At 40.0% G+C, this 21,979-nt stretch overlaps 1 protein-coding gene across 13 annotated transcripts in view; it reads left to right on the top strand.

The window, feature by feature from the left end:
• The window catches only part of AHI1 (Abelson helper integration site 1), a 210,066-nt gene that overhangs the window by 145,558 nt on the left and 42,529 nt on the right, over positions 1-21,979 (top strand). For 7 of the 13 annotated variants that reach the window (XM_087865511.1, XM_087865510.1, XM_045814755.2 and 4 more), the window contains 2 exons: positions 12,191-12,353; positions 15,702-15,802. The exons of 1 other annotated variant lie outside the window; for it this stretch is intronic. In XM_087865511.1, the coding sequence (XP_087721637.1) occupies positions 12,191-12,353; positions 15,702-15,802 (264 nt within the window). Of the gene's footprint in view, positions 1-12,190; positions 12,354-15,701; positions 15,803-21,979 lie in introns of those variants that run through there. 5 more of the 13 variants (XR_015726128.1, XR_006782862.2, XR_006782861.2 and 2 more) reach the window with 2 other exon arrangements.

The following is a 21,979-nucleotide window of genomic DNA, read 5'->3' as shown; positions in this document are numbered from 1 at the left end:
TTAAGGGAATGGGACAGGTTAAAACTCCACAAAGCTTGCAGCTTTTGCCAAGATTCAGCTGTTGTTTTGGGGTTTGGTTTTGTTTTATTTGTTTGTTTGTGAATACATGCTCCTTGGATTGTTGTAGTCCTTTGGCTAATTTTCATACTCCTTAAAGTTGGGTTTGACCATTTTTGCCAATGTTCTTTCCTTTATGGAAGAGCCACGTTTTCTCCCCCATTCCAAAAGTGTTTCTCCTCTATTCATTTGTTCATAAGCTCAAGTTTTCCATTTGCATCTTAAAATTCTATGTGCTAATTCCTATTTTTCCATTTGAAATACTATTTCGTAAGTTTTATAGCATCTTAATTGTGTACATCTCCGTACATAACACATTTAGAATTATATAGTAACATAGGGATGTTTTCCATTAAGCTTTTTCATTATCTTTCTGTTATTCTCTTCTTCTTCCCCACTAAACCAGATACTCACGTGTGTGTACCTGAGCTTTTCCTAGAAAATTTGGATTGACGTTAGAATTGGAAATAGACGAGTGTCAGTGTTTAAGATGAACAGTGAATTATTGATGTCTGGCTATTAGCAACCTAAAAAGCTTTTCTCTTTACATTTATAAACTGATTATTCAAGTTTCTTTTGCAAAGTCTTTTCTAATTAACTCGGCCTGTAGTCATTTCAGTAATTCCCTCCACCCTTAAATATAAAATGCAGTAATCAGATGGGTACACATGTTAATATATATATATAAGCTGTCACGTTGGCCCAATTTCAGTTTCCCACCTAACTTCCCAGTTTGGTGTCCTCAACAAATTGTGACTAAGAAGCTAATATGAAGAAAATGCCTTGATGAACTTCTTCAGGTGCCTTCTTTAATAGAAATACCAAGTTTTTAACTCCCTCCTTTCAGCATAATCTTAAGGAAAGTTACAGTGAACCAAGCAGCCTCATATTTACTCAGTTCTATGAAGGCGTCTAACTTCAAAATTAAATATGTAAATTTACAGAACAGAAGCATAGGCTTAGGAGAGAAGCAGACCTGCTACTATCTAGAATCTTCCAAACTGTGTGATTTAGACAAATAATAATTCTTTTAGTTTCTAATTAAAGAAGTCAAAGGCATGATAAATACTAAATAGGATAGTAGTTATGAATATGTGTGTATGTGCACAAATACACACACACACACACACACACACACATAAAATATACTTTGGGGCACCCGGTTGACTCAGTCGGTTGGGTGTCTGACCCTTGGTTTTGGCTCAGGTTATGATCTCAGGGTTCTGAGATCAAGCCCTGTTTCAGGCTGCACGCTCAATGGGGTGTCTGCTTGAGATTCTCTCTCCCTCTGCCCCCCCACCACTCATGTGTACGCTCTCTCTCTAAAATAAAAAAAAAAAAAAGAATATGCGTATATACACTATGCGCTTCTTAGCACTCCTGGCATATAGTAAATATTAAATAAATGGTAGATACATATATTCCTAGATACAGCTAGACGAATACACACATATCTATAGCATAACAGATTATTAAATAACAGTTGATGTACATCGATGCTGAAAAAAGACCCAAACTGAGATTTATATACTTGTTTCAGAACTACTAATTTTAAAACCTTGTTTGAATAAAACTAAGACATCTAAATGAGGTGTGTTTATATAAAATTTCATAAAACAGAGCAGATTGTTATAAATTATTAATTTCTGCTCAACTTTAAAAATAAAGATTTTTAGTATATAATGTTTGAAACGGTATATTTTTCTTAAATTTATTCTAAGCATTTTCAGGTCAAGAACCATAGGCTGCATTTCTTTGTATTTCCCATACTGTGTACACTGCCATATAGATAGCACATACTTGAGCTATTTATTATATGAATGAGATAATAATTCATCTCTTTAGAAATTGTTTATAATTTTAATAAATTTTGTTAATAAATTTAACAATTTTTTTAGGAGCGCTCTTAAGTAGTCATCAAAAGTTTCTGTAATAGATTGTCTTGAAATATCAAGGACTGCAACTGCTTGCACTTAGGGTTGGTGGCTGGCAAATCCTGAAGATGCCATTAAGCATCAAAAGAGGTTTTAATTTCATTCTCAAAAGACTTGTCTCCAGACCTTACGTTACTTTTAAGTAATACATCTGTTATCTCTATAATGCATGTTTAGGCACAGAGACGTACACCTGTACTTCACTCTAAAAGAAAACAGTAGAAATTGCAGCTCGCTTAAATATTCTTGAGTTCCTGTAGGTGCCTATTCAAGTTTAGAAAGGACTTTTCCAAAGTAGTTTTGTAGTAATACAGGTCTATTTGAAGATGCTTTCATAACTTATTTATCTTATTTTTAAGTTTTTAACATTTATCCATTTATGTATTTATATTCTTCACAAGTTAATACATTTTTTTCATTTTAATATTTATAAATTTTCGTGTTTCAGTATTTTTTTTAAGATTTTATTTATTTATTTGACAGAGAAAGAGAGACAGCCAGCGAGAGAGGGAACACAGGGGGAGTGGGAGAGGAAGAAGCAGGCTCATAGCGGAGGAGCCCGATGTGGGGCTCGATCCCATAATGCTGGGATCACGCCCTGAGCTGAAGGCAGACGCTTAACCGCTGTGCCACCCAGGCGCCCGTGTTTCAGTATTTTTTAAATTTGTTTACTACCTCTCACAATGGCTTATGGAAAGACCTGACCAGGAAAGTAGTATCTACACGTAGATAAAACCAAGGAATAAATGCAGGATAGTAAAAGGAAGAACATTCATTTATCATAAGGGATATATTTCTACCTATAATCTCTATGAATCACTGCCTTAAACCATGGAGTATAAAATTTATAAGTATTAAAACTGTGTCTATAAATTGTGCATAATGTGTTCTTTGCAAATTTGAATTTATTTTTGTTTAAATATATTGTCTGTGTCTAGTTCTTTCTTACTAATAATTTTATATTTACTCATAGCTCATGGTTTATTAAGAGAATTTAAAGAAATTCATCATACTTTTCAGAAGGAATTCTAAATTATTATTTTAGAATTTAATATGATCGTACACCCTGGTACTATGTATTAACAACTTAAAAGTAGATAAACAGAAGAGTAACTTGTACACATACTAAAAGTATTTGTTTTTACGGATACAAAAGGGCTACCAGACCAAAAACAGTGAAACATCCAGTAAAACCGAAGCTCTCTTAGAGCAGAGACTTTCGTCTGTACGGTTCCCTGGTATCGTCCTAGCCTGTGAGAGTAGCTCAGGCACAGCAGTACGTCATAACTACTCCTAGGTGAACAGATCTGATTTTTCAGTTTTACTTGTTTTTCTATTTTAAGAATTTCACTAATCCGCAAGAGATTGTAGGGAAACCTAAGAAATGTTTGCCCTGACTCCCAGTTGCAGTCTGAGCATGTGCTTTTAAAATGATAAAATGACAAAATAGATGTTAAATTACTCAAACCTGGAGCTAGTCAACATTACAGTGAAACAAGAGGAAAGCTAAGCAAGATAAGTAAAAGTAATAGGAAAGGAGGAACAGGTTTATTTATATTTTTTTAAGTTTTACCAGTAACACTGTAAGATTTGGCTTTATGTTTCTTACCCATTCAGTTGCATAGTTGATATGTGCAAAAAAATAAGTGTGCGTGTTTTATAAAGCAGGTCATTGAAATAAAGTATTAACTAAACTTTAGGTATGTTAGAATCACCTGGAAGGCTTGTTAAAACACAGATTAGTGGGCCCATCTCCAGAAAGTATGATTTTAGTTGATCTGGAATGGGGTCCAAGAATTTGATTTCTAACAAATTTCCAGGTAATGTTGCTGCTGCTGCTCTGGAGACACACTTTGAGACCCTAATCTAAACCAGTGATTCATAATTCTCCCTTTGCTATCCCTCCCAAGAAAGAAAATTAAAGTACACTGTCATTTTTCTTCACTAACCAAAAAAAAAAAACAAAACCTATAGTCCAGTCTATAAACATTTGCATCATTCTCTTGATTTTTTAAAGCATATCTCAATAAAAAGATAAATTTTTAGAGCCTTTTTAAATGAAGCACTAATGATTCAATGTAATGTATGAAAATGTATGAATTATGATTTCCAGTAAGAGAGGTTTTAAGTGAATACTCATCATCATATAAAATGAGTAGCTTTATTTGTGAAGTCTAAAGTTCAAGTCATTCGTATTTATCAAAGTAGTATTATTTCCAAATGGTAATTCAGAAGAAATGTTTTATTGTTGTTATTCTTTATTTATTACCAGGAGGCTTTTCCTGTGTAGTGTTGTAGCAGTCGAACAAGCTTTTCCAATTCGTGGACGAACACAAGTAATACAGCTACACTATTATCCAACAAATTAATATTTTGAATTTACTTTAAAACCTATGAATGCTGTTCTTTTGGAATAGTTACTGGAGTACCTGGTGTGATAGAATTTTAAAGCTGGAGGGTCGACCACATATCATCTGGTCCAAACTCCCTTAATTTACAGACATCCAGTCGGAGTGTTTTACGAAATACTTCAGCCTTGGAGGTCCCAGACAGGACTGGAAACTCAAGGTGTTTTGATTCCTAGTCTGGTATTCTTTGCATTACGCTAGCTACTTTACCAGAAGGTATTTGGATGAAATATTTTCAAATATTTGTTTGATGAAGTGTATAAGATTCACATATACTAGGATTATATAGCAGGATAGAAACAGATAGTTTGTCTGGTACAGAGACAATAAACTTTGTGCAGTTATTTACTTTTTTATCTCTGTTTTCTTAATTTATTATTATCCAGATAAGATCAGCTAAAAATAACAGGACCTTGGTTTCTTTTTTATAAATATCTTTCAGGTGTCTTATGTAGTACTTATGGAAATAATCATAAGAGACCATATATATCCCTACCACACAATGGTAGAAATAGGGCTATATGTTTCTTTATTCCTTGCAGTAAATAAAATATAGCCCCAATGTCACTCTTAGTAAAGTAGTCTTTGACTATTAAGCAATGTGCTTCTGTGCAATTCAGAATTTATTGTTAAATTTGGTTTTCTACTAACATTTTTTAATCTGTTCTTTTTTCTATTTTCATAATAAAGATCAAAAATTCTGTAATTGACATTATTGAGGAATGAGACTTTCTTAAAGCTTATTTTACTTGTTAAGTAATTACTGGGGGCATTGGGCAGGCATAGCCAGGGCAAGAAAAGGGGGCCTAGGGGCGCCTGGGTGGCACAGCGGTTAAGCGTCTGCCTTGGGCTCAGGGCGTGATCCCGGCGTTATGGGATCGAGCCCCACATCAGGCTCCTCCGCTATGAGCCTGCTTCTTCCTCTCCCACTCCCCCTGCTTGTGTTTCCTCTCTCGCTGGCTGTCTCTATCTCTGTCAAATAAATAAATAAAATCTTTAAAAAAAAAAGAAAAGGGGGCCTACCCAGAGGCTGGCTGGCTGCAGCATGGCTCATGAGCTGGCACACTGATGCTCAGGCGCATGGTGCGTGGTGAGGCAGGGTGGTGGACAAGACATGCTTATCCATGAGCTAGAGGAGGAGGAGGAGTGGTGCCCACCATCCTCAGTGCAGTCCGCACCCGTGTAGAGAGCAGGCAGTACCTCCTGAGGCTCTGTGACACAGCGAGTATGACCAGACAGGAAAAATGTGATCCTCTGAGGCCTTTCTCTTATCCAGTGACTGTTGTCTTCCTTATATGCTGCTCTCTGGACTCATTTCATAATGCGAAGGAGGAGTGGGCACCAGAACTTAGGGAATACACACTAAATGTGCCTCATTTAATAGGAACTCAGACTGATCTGCACGGTGACCCCAAAGCTTTAGCAAGACTAAATAATATGAAAGAAAAACCTGTATGTGTAAAGGAAGGATAGAAACTAGCAAAAGAGACAGGAGCTCCCATGTGGAAAGTTCAGCTTTAACCCAGAAAGCATCGAAGGCAGTGTGTGATGAGGCTGTCATAGCCATTTTAACTCCAAAGAAACACACAGTTTAAAAAGAGAAAGAAAAGAAAAGAAAAGAAAAGAAAAGAAAAGGAGAGAAAGAAAGAAAGAAAGAAAGAAAGAAAGAAAGAAAGAAAGAAAGAAAGAAAGAAAGAAAGAAAGAAAAAGAAAAAGAAAGAAAAAGAAAGAAAGCATCAGATGTATAAACTGTTGTTTGGTTGTGTGAGAAATATCTTCAGTGGTCAAGGAAATGGTCCATTTCTCTCAAAAAGCAGTTGAAATGCTACAGGTATGCCCAGACCTCTTCTAAATAGTGAAGAAGTTTAGAACTGTGAAAAGAAGGGGCGCGGGAATCCCTGTCCTTAGAGTTTTACACATTCACTAAGAATGTTTCCTAACTGTCCAAGCAGCAGAAAACAGAATCTGAAACACTATCTATTATAAATATTTTGTTTCAGCTGGAAGGTACAGTCTCTCAATCTGTTTCATAGTTTAAAAAGCTATAGTCCCATCACGTTGTAACTACATAAAAAATGTAAAACAGTGCTGTAAACCATACGTGTTTCTGCACGGTCCTTATGGAATCTGCGAAAAGAAATGTCTTCTCTCTTTGCTCCAATTAATTGTTCTTGCATGGAAGTCGCTTTCTTTTCCAGTATACCCAGAGTGGTAAAATCACAAGACCAGCCACATAGCCAGAGGTCTCTCTAAGGAGAGAGGAGAGGGCCATTCATGAGCAGAAAAGATATAAAATAAAATTTAAAAACCACAATGTGTTATTATCACTTGAGTACAAGTTAGGCTTATGTAACCTAAATATTTCTATATTAAAGGTAATGTGCTTTCTTAAAGAATGCCAAATATAATAAGGTCATGAGTGCCTTTATTATGAGCACTATAAAACTATGCATTTTGGTTAATGTGCTTTTAACTGGAACAAGGCATCTGGCAAAAAAAATAATAATAATTACTGAGATGTTACTTTTTGTTTCACCTTATGTTAATGGGTCATAATCCTGCCAGTAACCATAAAAGTACCCTTAATAAGTCTTTGGCTGAGTGCTGATGTGCCCATGCTTGGGATAAAACTCTATAAGAACAGAACCATCAGGAATTAGTAGGCTACACAGCAGAATGGGAACAATTCACATTCCTGGCAGCCAGATCAGAAAAACCTTCTAACATGTGGGAGCATCAGGTAGAATGAGCAGGAAGATCACACCCTGGTCATGGGGGTTACTGAACCCTAGACTAAAATCCTCCTGAATCCACTCTAACAAAACTTAAAATCAAACCTGGAAAGGGTCACACTAATCTCAAGTAACGACATGCCAGAAAAATGTCCAACACTCTTTAAGAGAATACAAGAAAATCCAGCATTCACCAAAATAACATTCATGTGTGTTAGTTTTCTAGGGCTATGATAACAAATTACCACAAACATGGTGTGGCTTAAAACAAGAGCAGTTTAGTCTTTTGCTATTCTAGAGGCCAGAAGTCTGAAATCAAGTTAAGCAAGGAAGAAAGCAGGGGGAAGGTAGTGGGATCCAGATGCAGCCTGGCCGCCACCTGGTGCAGAGCAGTTCCCTGGTGACCAGAGACCCAGCTGAAGCAGTCAGTACTAGAGGAGAACATACTCAGGTGTCTGAATGTATTCGGCATGACTTAGCCTGTCGAATGACTTGGAACCATCATGAATATTGATTCTTAGATTATATTATAATTGAAGTTGCAAGAAACCCCTGCTGCTGAACAGTACTGGCTAGTGTTCCTTCAGTACACGGGTTTCAAGAAGCAGTGAGACTTCTTCAGAGACAACACTAACAATGAAAAATCTCTCGGAAGGTAACATAAAGAGGAATCCACCTCAGTGTCTTATAACAGCCTGACAGACTCTGCTCTTTTGAGCCAAGAAATTGTCTCTGGCAAGCACTGCTTTGAAGACTGAAAAATGAATGTTAGGAAATAAATAAATAAATAAATAAATAAATAAATAAATAAATAAATAAATAAATTCTCGCCGTGGCGCTTCCCTCATGACTGCACCCACACAGTTCGGCAAGCTTTGAGAAGAAGGAACTCTGTTTCAAGTATGTGAATCATGGGCAAAATCTTACCATTTTCCAGACCTGTCATTGCCAATGTGGGCACATAAATGAATGTTTTTAGACTTCTTTTGCAGACAGATGTCGTAAGTCCTCTGTCAGCTCAAAGCTGTTGCCAAGGATACTCTGTCACATAAGTGCCGGAGCACTGTGCAGTTCGTTATAAAAGATACTCATCCCAACAGGGGTCAAGACAAATGATAAGACCTACCAGAAGACAGAGAAAAAATAGATACACTATTAATTTAAAACAAACCTCTTGATGGGATTGTGTCTCCCAACTTTTTTTTTTAAAGATTTATTTATTTGAGGGAGAGCATGAGTGGGAGGGGCAGAGGGAGAGAGAATCCCAAGCAGACTGAGCGCAGAGCCTGACACAGGGCTCGATCGAATGACCCTGAGATCACAACCTGAGCCAAAACCAAGAGTCAGACGTTCAACCGACTGTGCCACCAAGGCACCCCTCCCAACTTTTTTATGGAGCTCTACTTTACCCTAAAACAGTGAGATTATAACAAAATGTCATTAGAGGTGGGGAAGACCTTTTATGCAGAATCCACTGGAAATCAAAATAAGCAGAGAAGTTTACTGTGTATACTAAGATGCTCAAAAGAGAGTAAGTGGTCCTCACATGAGAAGATGGCATGTTGGATGAAAACACACCCTGGAATATAAGCAGATGATCATAAGCCACGTGGCTTTTGTCATGTACCTTCAGTATGATGAAGGGAATGGTCATAACCCCACTTCCAGAATGTAGACTTGGCATGTGAAGCTCCCGATTCCTCACTGTCTAGCAATTTTGCACCTAAATGTCAGTAATGGTATGATGATGACATTCTCCAAACACTGCTTCTTTGCTTTGAGGGATGTAGCCTCCCCAACCATCGCCTTCCTAAGGATGTTGGTGCCAAGGCCATTGTTTCTGCAACAGGAGATAATATTATCATAGTGTTGGACACAGTACTGTAAGCTGGTAAGGACCTAAAATGGCTAGAAGTGAGGTATTGGCCATTTGCCAGGCAGTCGTGAGTGATTCATCTGAGGCCATCAGGTCATAGAACTGTATTAGTCTGCCAGAACTCTGTAACGAAGTACCGTCAACTGAGGACTTCAACAGAAATTTATTTGCTCACAGTTCTAGAAACTAGAAGTCCAAAATCAAGTAGCCAACTGGGTCGGTTTCTCCTGATACTTCTCTCCTTGGCTTGCAGACAGCTGCCTTCTCGCCGTGTCCTCCTGTGTCCTTTTTCTCTGTGCACGTGTGCTCCTGCTATTTCTTCCTCTTTTTTATAAAGACACCAGTCCTATTGAATTAGGGCCCCGCCCATATGACCTCATTTAACCTTAATTACCTATTTAAAGGCCCAATCTCCAAATACAGTCACCTGGGGAGGGCTTCAACCTATGAATTTGGAGGGGCATAGAGTTCAGTCCATAACAGGGATGTAGAGGGTGGAACATATTTACCAGGACTGGAAGGCCATGTAAAACTGGCATGGCTGTATTTGATTATATGAGGAGGGTAATCCATGGACACTTTAATAGGCAAATGGAAATGTAAGATTTTCTAGGTCTTTTGGACCCCTGTACCTCTGAAGGAATTCTTATCACCCAGCCCTCGTAGAAAATTCAGGAAGGGTTTTCTGACTCCAGTTTGATGAATTCCCAATTATCAGTAATCCACCAAAAGGACACGAGCCTGATGTGGGACTTCCTGAATGATTCTCTTGCCTTAGCTGAATCTCTCCTGCTCTTCGTCCCAGGAGCCACCTCTGACTCCAGAGAAATAAGCATACACGGACTTCGTACTTCCGTAAGATTCTTAAGAGTTGTGCTGTTTCAGTGTACCAGAGCCAGGATGAGGAACAGCAGCAATAGACCCTTATAGTTTTCTAAGACTGGGTTGCAGGTGTCTTGAAAGGAGCACAGTGGGCCTGCAGGTGACCCGGGATTGTTGGTCCTCTCAGCACAGCCACCACTTAAGCAGTGCCACCCAAAAATGTGTCTGAGCTTTCATGAGGGATTAGGATCTCTGTCCCTCCCTTCCTTTCTGCTTGCTTCTTCCCCATGTTTGATTCTAGACTGAGATGTCCTAGAAATGTATTTAGCTTTAAAAAAAAAAATGTAACTCATAGTTAACTTTAGTCAAGTTACTACATTTCTTTGTGCATAGAATTCCTCATTTATGAAATTGAAATAAGAATTTGTACCTTCACAGGATTGTCCTACAGATGGTGTAAGGACTTACGTAAGCCGCTAGCATTGTACCTAGAACGTGGCAGGCACCGAGAACATTTTCATTAGCGTTCTTCTTCTGTGGTAGTATCAGGTAGAAGAATAAAGGAGAAAAGGTTTGGAGGCGAAGACGGAAGGGAAGAGTTAAAAGTTCCACTTTCACATAAGTGATTTGGCGTCAGTACACTCGAAGTCATAAGAGATTTGTAAACTTGAAACAACATCCTGCATAACACGTTGTGAATTACAGACTGTGCTAAGCAATACAGTAGGAATGGCATTTGTACCATTTGACTTAAATTTTTATTACTGCCCTCATACCATATAGAGACAGCAGGTAATTCCAGATTTATCCATTAAAACCTTCTGGTTAATGTGTTAATAAATATTGTAAATTAATTAAAAGGTACCATACAGAGTTTTGTGAAGTGTTATGGCATCTTCTACTTAAAACCCTTATCTCTTCCCACTGCGCATAGTATGAGTATGAGCTCCTTTCAGCGTGCATGATCTGGCCCCTACTTACCCCTGCAGCCTCACCTTCCCCCACCTGGCTAGCTAGGCTCTTACCTCTAATTCAGGCTCCCACCATATTGAAGTATTTTGGGTTTCTCCTCCCTGGACTCTCACACATATAGTACAGTTTGCCCGAGACACACTTTCCATCTCTTCACCTGGCCAATTCCTGGGTAGCCTTTATTCTCCTGCAGAGCCTAAATGAGGTAACTCTTCTAGAAAGGATCCTATTTATTGTTGTATATTTAGCCCCTAGCCTAGTACCAGGCACATTAGGATTTCAGTAAATACTTGTTAAGTAAATGAATCGGTACTCAACCTAAATGCAAAGGATTATAATGATAATTTTCCATTACATATATAGTTGTATAACCTGTTAATTTTGTGTGTGTGTGTGTGTGTATGTGTATGTGTGTGTGTGTGTAAAGTAGGCTCCATGCCCAAGTGTGGGGCTTGAACTCATGACCCTGAGATCAAGACCTGAGTCAAGATCAAGAGTAGGATGCCTAACCCACTGAGCCACCCAGGCACCCCCTGTTAGTTTTCAAATCCCATTTAAGGAGGAAAAGAAGTAGTTTATTCTTTAATGTACATATTATGTCCTACATTATACAATGCATGACATATAAAATGGATTAAGGTCTGCCTCCTCCTTGTAACTGCTATAAGGGATTTGTTAAGTTTCTCTGAACTCATTCATTTTGATTTTAGTTTTTTAAAAAAAAATCAAATATAGTGACTACTGCACAATACAGCAAAGAGATTCTTGTAGAAAGGCTTTTCCTCTTAAATTTGTATCTAGTGAAAAAAACCTTATTAAGAGTTTTTTAAAAGTAGTCAAAAGATTTAGATTGTCGATATAAAATACCAAAAAGCATGTGTTTGTGGGGAAATACATTTGAAAAAGAAACATGAACGGTAAACCAAGTGATCACAATGAAGTTATGTAATCAGGCTGTTTCATTGAGCTTTCCTTCTTATAAAATTGTTGACACTCTGAAGGATTTTTCTCAGAGACATCTGCTTAGAGATGCGAGAATGGGATCTGAAGGTAGTATAGAACAGCTCTAAGAAAGCGGAGGGTGTGTGAGGCTCTTTTTATTTGCTTCACAAGTAATTCACTTGTAAAAAAAATTAACATCTGCTATTTTGAAGCTAATCTTAGTGTATTGAATGCTCTTAACCATTTCTCAATCCCACAGTCTTTTATCTTGCTTCTCCTGCTGTGTTCCCACCACCCCTGATCCCATGAGCAAACCTTGAGACAGCCTCAGACTTACCAAAGTACTGCTTTGGTTTCAGCTGCTCTTCTGCAAGAGGAAGTGAATGTTGGGGGTTTTCTCTGTGGTACAGTTGTGATAAAGCTGTGGTGGTCTTATCTCTCTCGTAGGTAGTGGCTCTTTATGACTACACAGCGAATCGATCAGATGAACTAACCATCCATCGCGGAGACATTATCCGAGTGTTTTTCAAAGATAATGAAGACTGGTGGTATGGCAGCGTAGGAAAGGGACAGGAAGGTTATTTTCCAGCTAATCATGTGGCTAGTGAAAGTAAGTTTTATGCTCCCTTCCTGGTTTACTAATATGGTATAACTGATAGTCCAAGATTTTATCATTTGCTACCCTTTAATTTACTCTCTTTGTAACTTTTGCTTATGTTTACCAATGGGTATTGCTTTTCATTCGCATGATGCAAAAATAACTAACTAGAAAAAGGGGACACTGATGCACTAGAAAGCTCCTCTGTTCCGAGATTAGAATATTTTTCTCACAGACTCATCCTGGATGCCCTGCCTGTCCAGCTACCAATGTTCTTCTTCAGCCCTTTTTGCCCGCCATCTGCCCCACACACAGTTATATCAGCTCTTCTCTGGCCACAGTGAATCCTCAGTTGACAGGCACCGGCACAACCTCTAGTTGCCCAAGTCCCATTCTTTGACTTTGTATATACCTCAGTCCCAAACCTGCAATAGATTGTTTCATTCTCAGGTAAATAAATATCCCCATTTGTGAAAGGCCAAAGAAATGAGCTGAAGGAGAAATTCTAAACAGGACTTGGTGAGACCTGTAGATTTACTACTAGGCTTTGAGAGGTGCAAATAGAACTGACAGAAAGAGCCTAGAGATAAAATAGCGTGAAGACTGAAGAAAGGGGAGGAGTACGGCAGTGCTTCTTCAGAAGAACGCTTCCTATCCGCAGTTCCCTCAGTAGTGTGGCAGGAAAGCCCAGTACTCAAGGGTCAGGAAAACTCGACACTAATACTGATACGCCTCAGTTTCCTCCTGTAAAATGAGGAAGTTGAGCTCTCACACCTCTAAGCTTCCCTCCAGAAACACTGAAATTTTATAGTTCTGGTTTAAAATGTAGTATAGGAAGCCTTGAGAATACTCCATTTTGAATCATTATTGTCAAGTCTTTAGTTTCCGCAAAGAAGAAATAATTATAAATAACAGTTGACTTTCAGGCTTGTCTGTGAAGCACCATTTAACCCAAACTGGCTGAACAAAAGTACTATTGATTCCTAACCTAAGTTTTGAATTTTGAAAGCAAAAGAGATGAAGGAAAACAGGAAGAATAATTTCTTCCATGAGTACTGGGCGCTGAGCTGGGCACAGATGAAATTAGTTCTCTTTCTGCACCCATCACCCTGTCTGCACCCTGGTACTTCCCAGGGCCCCCCGCCCCACGCTCCAGGGCTCCCTGTCTCTGCAGCTGTTTCCCTCAGTTTATCTGCTGCTTTCAGCAAACTCCTCCCCTCAAAAGTGCTAAGTGTCTTAAAAGTTACCCACTTCTCTCCCTCATAACAAAATTCTTCATTTCCTCCACGCCACTGTTACAATTCTTCTTCTCTGAGTAGTAAATGATTGATGGCTCTTAAGCTATTTTTAATGTTCAAAAGAGAATACGTAACGGAGAAAAATTAAGGCAGTGTGGAAGGAAGAAATTTTACAAGTTAATTCCGAGTCATTTTTCATAAGCTCAATACTTGAGACTTCCAGGTCACCTCACATATCCCAGTTTCTTCCCTCCCCTTCCCAGTGACACCTTTCCCAGTGGATCAATAGCTCTAGTTCAGCAGGAGTAGCTTCCATTTTCAGATCAAGAGCGCTGCCTGCACAGTCATAGTCGCTCTGGATTATGTCTGTAATTTTAGCTAGATATTACAATCCATTGTTTCTTCCAGACACAAGTGGAAACATTTAAACTTCTTTTTCACTAGACAGTATAAAGATGATGGGTGTATTTCCAGGGAGAACGGTATTAGATTTTTAACTTTAGAATCTAGTTAGTTTGCAGAAATAACCTCTTAGGCTTATGATTCTTGAGAGACTGTAGATACTTGGTCCACAGTGGGTTAAAAATCCATTAAAATTAGCTTTTTTTCCCTTTTATGACTATAGCACGAATTCTAAAGCATACCACAGTGATGCTTGGTGGCCACATGCAGAAATTAATTCCGTGTTTCAAGTAGTGACCATCCTCTGACTGCCAGAATTCCTTATTGTATCCCAGAAGAATTAATACTTTCTTTTGGCATCAGTTACTGCTTTTTTGAAAAAGCCTTTTAAAAGCCAGAACAAAAAAAGAATTCTCAGAAAACCTGAGAATCTCATGATTGAATTCTCACTTCATCAGAGGTTATCTTCTTTTCCCTTTTATCCTACTTTATAACCTGAATTTAACAAAAACTCACCTGCTCAGTTTTAACATTAGGGGGGAAAAAGACCATCAGCAGCATATTCCACTCTAAAAATAGTAGGAGAAATTGTCCTTTATCTTTATCTGAAGCCAAGTATGCAAAGCAAAATGCTCTAAGGGAGTGTATAGATGTGAACATAATCTCTACAAACCATTCATTTGAAAGCCATGTCCTCTAAGAGAACAACACCACAATAGAAGTCCCCCCATCATTATAAAGAACTTACTCCTTTTGTATCTTAAGCCACTGGAAAGAAAAACATGAACAACTTCACTTAGTGACATCTAACATCCTTTCCAATAAGAGATAAAGAAATCCAATAATAAAATCAACCCATACACAAAGCCAATTAATATATCTTACAATTGTGGAATTTCAAGCAGGTGTATTTTACCAATTTCTCTCAATTCGGAGTTGCCCAGAGTTGTCATTTAACTGAAACATTTTCTTTTTAGTCCTTCTTGAAAATTCCCACGTAACTTTTTAGAGCCCACACTGTGTGTAGATTAAATAGATTATATAAATTATAATCTCAAATTTGACCCTGTGAACAGATTCAAGGTTATGTATAGACCTAGCCCCATGCTCTTTATTTTGTACCATTTTCCCAAATTATTCTTTGCCCACACCTCTGCCTGGCAAAATCCTGCCTGTTCTTCAGGGTCTGACACATCTACCACTTCTTGCATGGAGCATTTGCTCTCTATATCGGAATCCGTCTTTGTTATGTCTCTTTCGAAAAATGTCACATTCTACTGTATGTTACACTTACTTGTGACCAAATCTGTCTCTGACCAGATTGTAAGCTCCTTGAGAGCAGACTGTCTTTTGATCATCTTCTGTCTCCCTAGACGGTACCTAGCAGATAACCTTGCATATAGCGGGCTCCTGGTGAATGTGAATTGAGATAAAATAAGCAAGTATCTGCATGACCACATGATAAGTGAAATTGACATGTTTTACGTTTCTGAAATCCGGCTGATGAAAACTTCCCGATCATAAATTATGTTCTTTCGATAACCGGTGTGTATAACTACAGATGGCCTTAACACTAAGTGCCAGGTAGCTTACTGTTACACGAAGGAAGCGAATAGCAAGATCTTTAGTTTCATTCCTGCCCTCTCTCCGTCACTGTCTATTTCCACCGCGGGGTCAGGGCTCCTCAGTTTGATTACATGCATTCCTTGTTCAATTCCAGCATTATATCAAGAACTGCCTCCAGAGATAAAGGAGCGATCCCCTCCTCTAACCCCAAAGGAGAAAACCAAAGTGGAAAAACCTTCTTCGGCTCCTCAAAAGGTAAATGTTTTCAAAAATACGGATTGCATATGAACTTTAATTTTCTCTCTCTCTGGATAAAATATTACTTCATCTTTCATGCTTATATATCTCATTGCTTTTACATTATTATTTCTTTTACTATTGGCACCAACATTATGGAATACATAAGGCAAATATTCTTTTTATAATTATTAGTATAATACTATTATAGCCATTTTCCAGATAAGGAAACCAAGGAGGCTCAGAGAGATGAACGTAGACCCCAGGGCACAGCCCAGGTGATGGGGTATATGGCGCCAGAGTGGAACTTGTGACTTGAAGTGTGGCGCGACCTCCAGAGTACACTTGTTTCTGTAACTGTGCTGCTGGCACTCTCATCAACGCCACCTGAGGGTACACAGTAATGCTAAAGGTCATTGGGGCCCCCAGAATAACCATGTTCTCTTTTACTGGAGCATTCCTCTTGCTAGTAATTCGGAAATGTTTTCAAGTTAAAATGAATATGGATAAATCAGCTAGAGAAATGTCCTGGTTTTTAGGCTGTGCCATCAGATCCCCCAGGGATATCAGTCAGTATTCTTTTGGTGATAGCGGTACTTTGGTAGAAAAGCTTAATAAGCACTATACCTATATTACCTATTAAACTTATTTTATTATGTAACATTAGCTCTTGCCTTAGGCTGAATAACTTTACTTCTTGACTCCTTGAACTGACATACATTTTTTGGTACAAATACCATGTCATGATACAGTTTTGTCGTCCCCCCCACCCCCACCCCGGGAGATTGTTTTGACAGTTGAACCTCTCGTGTGTCATTCGGTCATTCAGCCGTATTTATCGAGTGCTTATTTCCATGCTGGGCATTCTGTTAGTCCTCACTGAAATGAGATTGAGTAGGCAAAGCACTTGCCTATCAGGAGCTTGCAGGCTGGTGGGTGAGACACCCACGGACTATGGCAATCCCAACGGACTATGGCAGGAACTATAACGAAGATATGTGCACAATGCATTGGGTTAGGGTTAGGAACACCCAGGAAGAAACCCTCTAAATGTGCCCTGGGTAGTCCAGGAAGAGCTTCCAGAGAGGGTCATGCTTGAGCTGAGGCTTATAGAATGAAAAAGTATATGCTAGGTAGATAATCTTAGAAAAAGACATTCTAGCAGAGGGAATAACTTGAGAAAGGTGTGGTATGGTACGGTTCTGTTTGGGGAGCTTAGGGGCTAATGGAGAGGCTAGGAGAAATGCAAGAGCCAGGCCATAGAGAGCCTAGTGTGCTCTGCTGAGATGTTTAGCTTGTAAATCCTTCAGACAAAGGGGATCCCCTAGAGGAGGTAGTCCAGGGAGTGACACGGACAGATTGCATGTTAAAAATACATTGTAATGGCATGGCCACATAGTGGTTGGATTAGAGGTATCTAAGACCTGGGTCAGGGAAATTCATTAGGAAACCACTGAAATAAAATATAAAAGCCTGAACTAGTGGGGTTGGAGGGGAGGATATAAGGTGTAATTGACAGGATTTTATGATTGATTGGATATGATTAGGGAAATTGGAATCTAGGATTGGGCTAAACCCCTGGCTTATTACACAACTGGATGGATGGTGGTATCATAGAAATAATACAAGAATAAGGAAGATTTGGGGATCTAGAGACAGGCAGTGGTAGGAAGTAGGCTGTGACTTCAGTTTTAGGTATCTTGACTTGTTAGTGGTGTCTGTAGTGCCCTCAGGTAGAAATACCCCCTAAGGCGCCTGGGTGGCACAGCAGTTAAGCGTCTGCCTTCGGCTCAGGGCGTGATCCCAGCGTTATGGGATCGAGCCCCACATCAGGCTCCTCCGCTATGAGCCTGCTTCTTCCTCTCCCACTCCCCCTGCTTGTGTTCCCTCTCTCGCTGGCTGTCTCTATCTCTGTCGAATAAATAAATAAAAAATCTTTAAAAAAAAAAAAAAAAAAAGAAATACCCCCTAAGGAGTCAGACATGCAGGACTGGAATTTGAGAGAAGGTAGGGCTTCAGATCACATGGGGGAGAGGAGTTCATGTAATCATTGTATTATAGCAGAAGAGTTGAAGCTTGTACTGAAGGAGATAGATAGCCCAGAAAAAAAATGTTGTAGTGTTCTGAGAGAAAGGCCAGGGACAGAATCCCACATGAACACTAGTATTTAAGGGACAGTCTGAGGAAGAGGAGAGATTAAGAAAGAATAATCTAAGTGGAAGGAAGAACCAGAAAAAAGTACCCTAGAAACCAGGGGGAAGGGAGGTTCAAGGAGGGTATCGTCAGGAGTGTCGGAGACAGCCAGTCAGTCCGTCTGTCTGAGCAGTTGGTGAACGGGAGAACCTGGCACCGCTGCAGAAGTCTCGGTGATTGACACGAGTACGACAGGGGTTGGAGAGGAGAATGGGGCCCCCGCAAGTGAGCTCATGGAAGTCGTTCCCAGAGCTTCACTTGGAGAAGAAAAAAGCTCACACAGTGACTGGCGGGTGACACACCTCCAGGAATGACTTCTAAGATACTGGAGTGACATGGAAATTTCTATACTAAGGAGATGAAACCAATGGACGGGTTCAGGCTGGAGATAGATAAAGAAGGCACATGTGGATCTTGGAGGAAGCAAGAGGCTTTTATCAGAAAGACAGGTTGATAGATTAGTCTTGGCTTAGAACAGTGGTTTTCAGCCTGGGGTGATTTTGCCTCACGGGAGAGCTTCAGCAATGTCTGGAGATGTTTTTGCAAATATATGCAGGCGGGGGGATACTACTGGCATCTAATGGGTGGGGGTCATAGATCTTGCTAAACGTGTAGAATGCACAGGACAACCCCCACCCCACCAAAGGATTATCTGGCCAAAAATGTCAGCAGTGCTGAACTTACAGCCGTGCCCCTCTACATCAGTGAGGGGTGCAGAGAGGTTGATAGTGGAAGTCTAGAAATTAAGGACATCGTTATGTTCTCCGAAACATACAGGAGGTCCTCTTCAAAAGGGAGGGTCAAAGGAATTAGGAAGAATAGTGACCATTAGAGCACCGTAAGGGTAGTAGGAGCAGGAGCTCGTTTGGAACATATACAAGTTCATGAGTAGTGCTGAGAGCTGCTGTTTGAATGCCGTAAAAATGTAGGCGGCATAATTCTGTGTGGTTGGATTTTTTCTTCAGTAGCGCTCAGCATCCCGGCCATAGCAGGGGAGAAGGCGTATTGGGCTTGCTACATAGTTGGGGCAGTTGTGAATGTGCCCAAAGCACAAGAGGATAAGAGACTTTTGATCGTGTTGTTAGGAGAGTCACTGGAGTGACAGACACGCCCCAGAGGGTCCTCCAGGTTGGAAAGGACATGGAATCAGAAGACTGGCCACCTGAGAAAGCAGGTTGTCTGGAAGGTTGCAGGAAGGCCCGCACACCCAGGCGGAGGCAGGGTGGCATCCACTAAAGAAGCCACAAGCTGGGGCTCCGGCCTGTAAGCCCCCACACCCTCTTGCTTAATACTTCAGATGGCAGGCAACTTGAGGTTCTGATAAATTCACAGAGTGTGTATAAGAGCGGAAGTGCAACTGAAGGACACATTATTCTAATTGAACTGGCCAAGTAATTAGGACCCAGAGTGGTGGACAGGTTGTACTCTTGGATTTTAAACTTCTGGGATGGTTGCAAGAGTTGGGATGCAGGGGACACTGGGAAAGCAAGAGCTGAAGTCTTTGACTCTTATGTTAGATGTCTCACCCTTGGCTTCACATTGAAATCACCTAAGAAATTAAAAAAATAAATACTGTTGCATGTCCCCATACCCACAAAGTGACTGAATTAGTCTGAAATGGGATCTCAGCATGGGTAGATTTCAAAAGCTTTCCAGATTATTTTAATGCACAGCCAACATTGAGAACCATTATGTGTTAGCGCGACCACAAGGTCTGAAGATAACAGCTACAAAGACAAATAGGGGATAGTCTAGGCAGGTGTCAAGGCATCTGAGGAGGAATGTTTTGAGAGTATAGCCTACGGGGCACCTGGCTGGCTCAGTTGGTAGAGCATGCAACTTTTGATCTTGGGGTTGTGAGTTCAAGCCCCATGTTGGGTGTAGAGATGACTTTAAAAAAAAGAAAGACAGAAAGTATAATAACCTAAAATTAGCAACAGAGAGGTAAGAGGGGGCCAGTGTTAACTCCAGACCCCTGGGGTTCATGATTGGGTTATGTGAGAGCAAAAGCCTATGCTACAAAGAACTGAAAAAAAATGTTTCTAGGTAAAGCGCCAGTTTCAAATACAGCAAGGATATTTGGCGATGGTTGCCTGTGACAGTATGGGGACAGTAGGGAATACAGTTCAAAGGATCGGTAAGGAATTTGGGCAGATGCTACATGTGTAACGTTATCCATTGTTTGGAAGCGAGCACCAGATTTAAGAATTTAGGGAGAGACTGATGTAAATGTACAACCTAAAGACATTAAATGCAATGAAAGCATTTATAACATTAACACGGAGCCATCGTAACAGTTCACAATATGCCTAGTCTGTGTCAAGAACTGTGTGAGATGCTATGAAAGCCATAATCTCTACTTACAGTGACTTACTGGTCTCCCTGACTCCCACATCATGCTGATCTTTGAAATTGGGGTTACTCAACCCCCACGTCTGTGTGCAGTAGCCTTGAACGACTTCTGCCTCAGCTGGAGGAGGAGATAGAAGGAACTTGGTCAGTATCTTACTGGCTGCCTGGGAAGTTGGTGCCACCCCTTTCTCTTCCTGATGCACCTGTGTTCCTATGGATAGACACCTCTTACCTGCTTCTCAGCGTCCCCGGTTCTCACTGCCTCTGCCACCCCTCCTCCACTTAGAAGAGCTCACTGCATCATAGTCTTCATTGATTTTTTCATGCTGTGTGCTTTTTCCTCTCACGGACTGATCTCCATACTTAAAGTATATCTTTATATTTATATCCCAGTGGACCAATTCTTCAAATATCCATCTTGACCCTCGAGGTCTGCTTCAGGCTAATCCCACTGCTGCCCAAACTAATTCTAAATAGATCTCAAGGAACTTGCAGACATGCAACATAAAGCATTTTAAAAACTTAAAATAGGTAAAGCAAGGAAGTTGTGGAGGATAGGACTCCGTGTGGGCAAGGAGTAGTAAAGTTCTCGGGGTTGAGAGGGAACTCAATGGCCTTTCGAGTTTAAGATGCATAGATTTCTTTTGTTGAAGAGCATGGTTTGATCTGCTTGGTCTGAATCCATATTTTAGAATAGAATTCTACATGGTTTTCCTCCTAGGGAATGGATGTACCAGGTGTATAGTTAGATAATGTTTGACTTCGCTCTGCGGGAGAGTATCAGGAATGATCTCTGCTTATGCAAAAAGAAGAAACAGTACTGTTGTCCCAGGTAATCAAAATGCCTTGGGCACACTCTGAGTCACAATGCCAACAGCCAGCCCTTGAGAAATGTGTCCCTGGGCTTCCTTAGCACCTGGCGTAGTTGCATTTCTTCAGTTGAGTTCCTTTATCAGGATATAAATGGTTTGATTTTATCAAGATCCTGCCACAAATTCTATCAGATGTTTAATTTCAAGAGCAGGCTTTATATTTATTATCATATGTAAGATATGTTCAAAAAGAAGAACATGAAAAGTAGTCTTTTATGATAAGTGCCTAGAATTGGGGAGGGGAAGGCCCTATGTTCTTCGAGTTACAGAATTGGTGACCTGGAAGGAACCCTAGAGATCATCCACGGTGATGCTAGTCAGTTCCTTCATTTTACAGGTAAGGAAATCGAGATCCAGAAACGCTGTAAGAGTTTTATTCAGAATGACTCCTAGTTAGGAGCTGGGCCTTCCTGTTGTCAGGCCAGTGCCCTTTCCCCGCACTAGTCAGCACATGGACAGGCAGCTGCTACCTGCACAAGCCAGCCACAGTTTGTGTCCCCCTGCCTCTCACATTCCTGTTTTAGGTCTGCTTCACGGGACCCATCTCCATGTGCAAGTTTTTAGAATTCTGTTCTCTATACTTTTTAAGGAAAAAAGGAAACCTCAATAGTTTTCTTTTCTTCTTTAAATTATCTCTATTCAAACTATAGAATAAGAAGTAAAATTATACCTTTTAAAAAGCTTGGCAGCTGCTGAATCCTGTTAAGTCCTTCCAAGTGGAACACACCTGTCCTGTTGCTGCTCACGCCAGGTACCCTCCAGCTTTTCGTCGAGTTCA

The sequence above is a fragment of the Ursus americanus genome, chromosome 11 (assembly GCF_024610735.1).
Source record: "Ursus americanus isolate L20-20 chromosome 11, mUrsAme1.1.p, whole genome shotgun sequence".
NCBI lineage: Eukaryota > Metazoa > Chordata > Mammalia > Carnivora > Ursidae > Ursus > Ursus americanus.
This window is presented reverse-complemented; position numbering and strand designations above follow the sequence as displayed.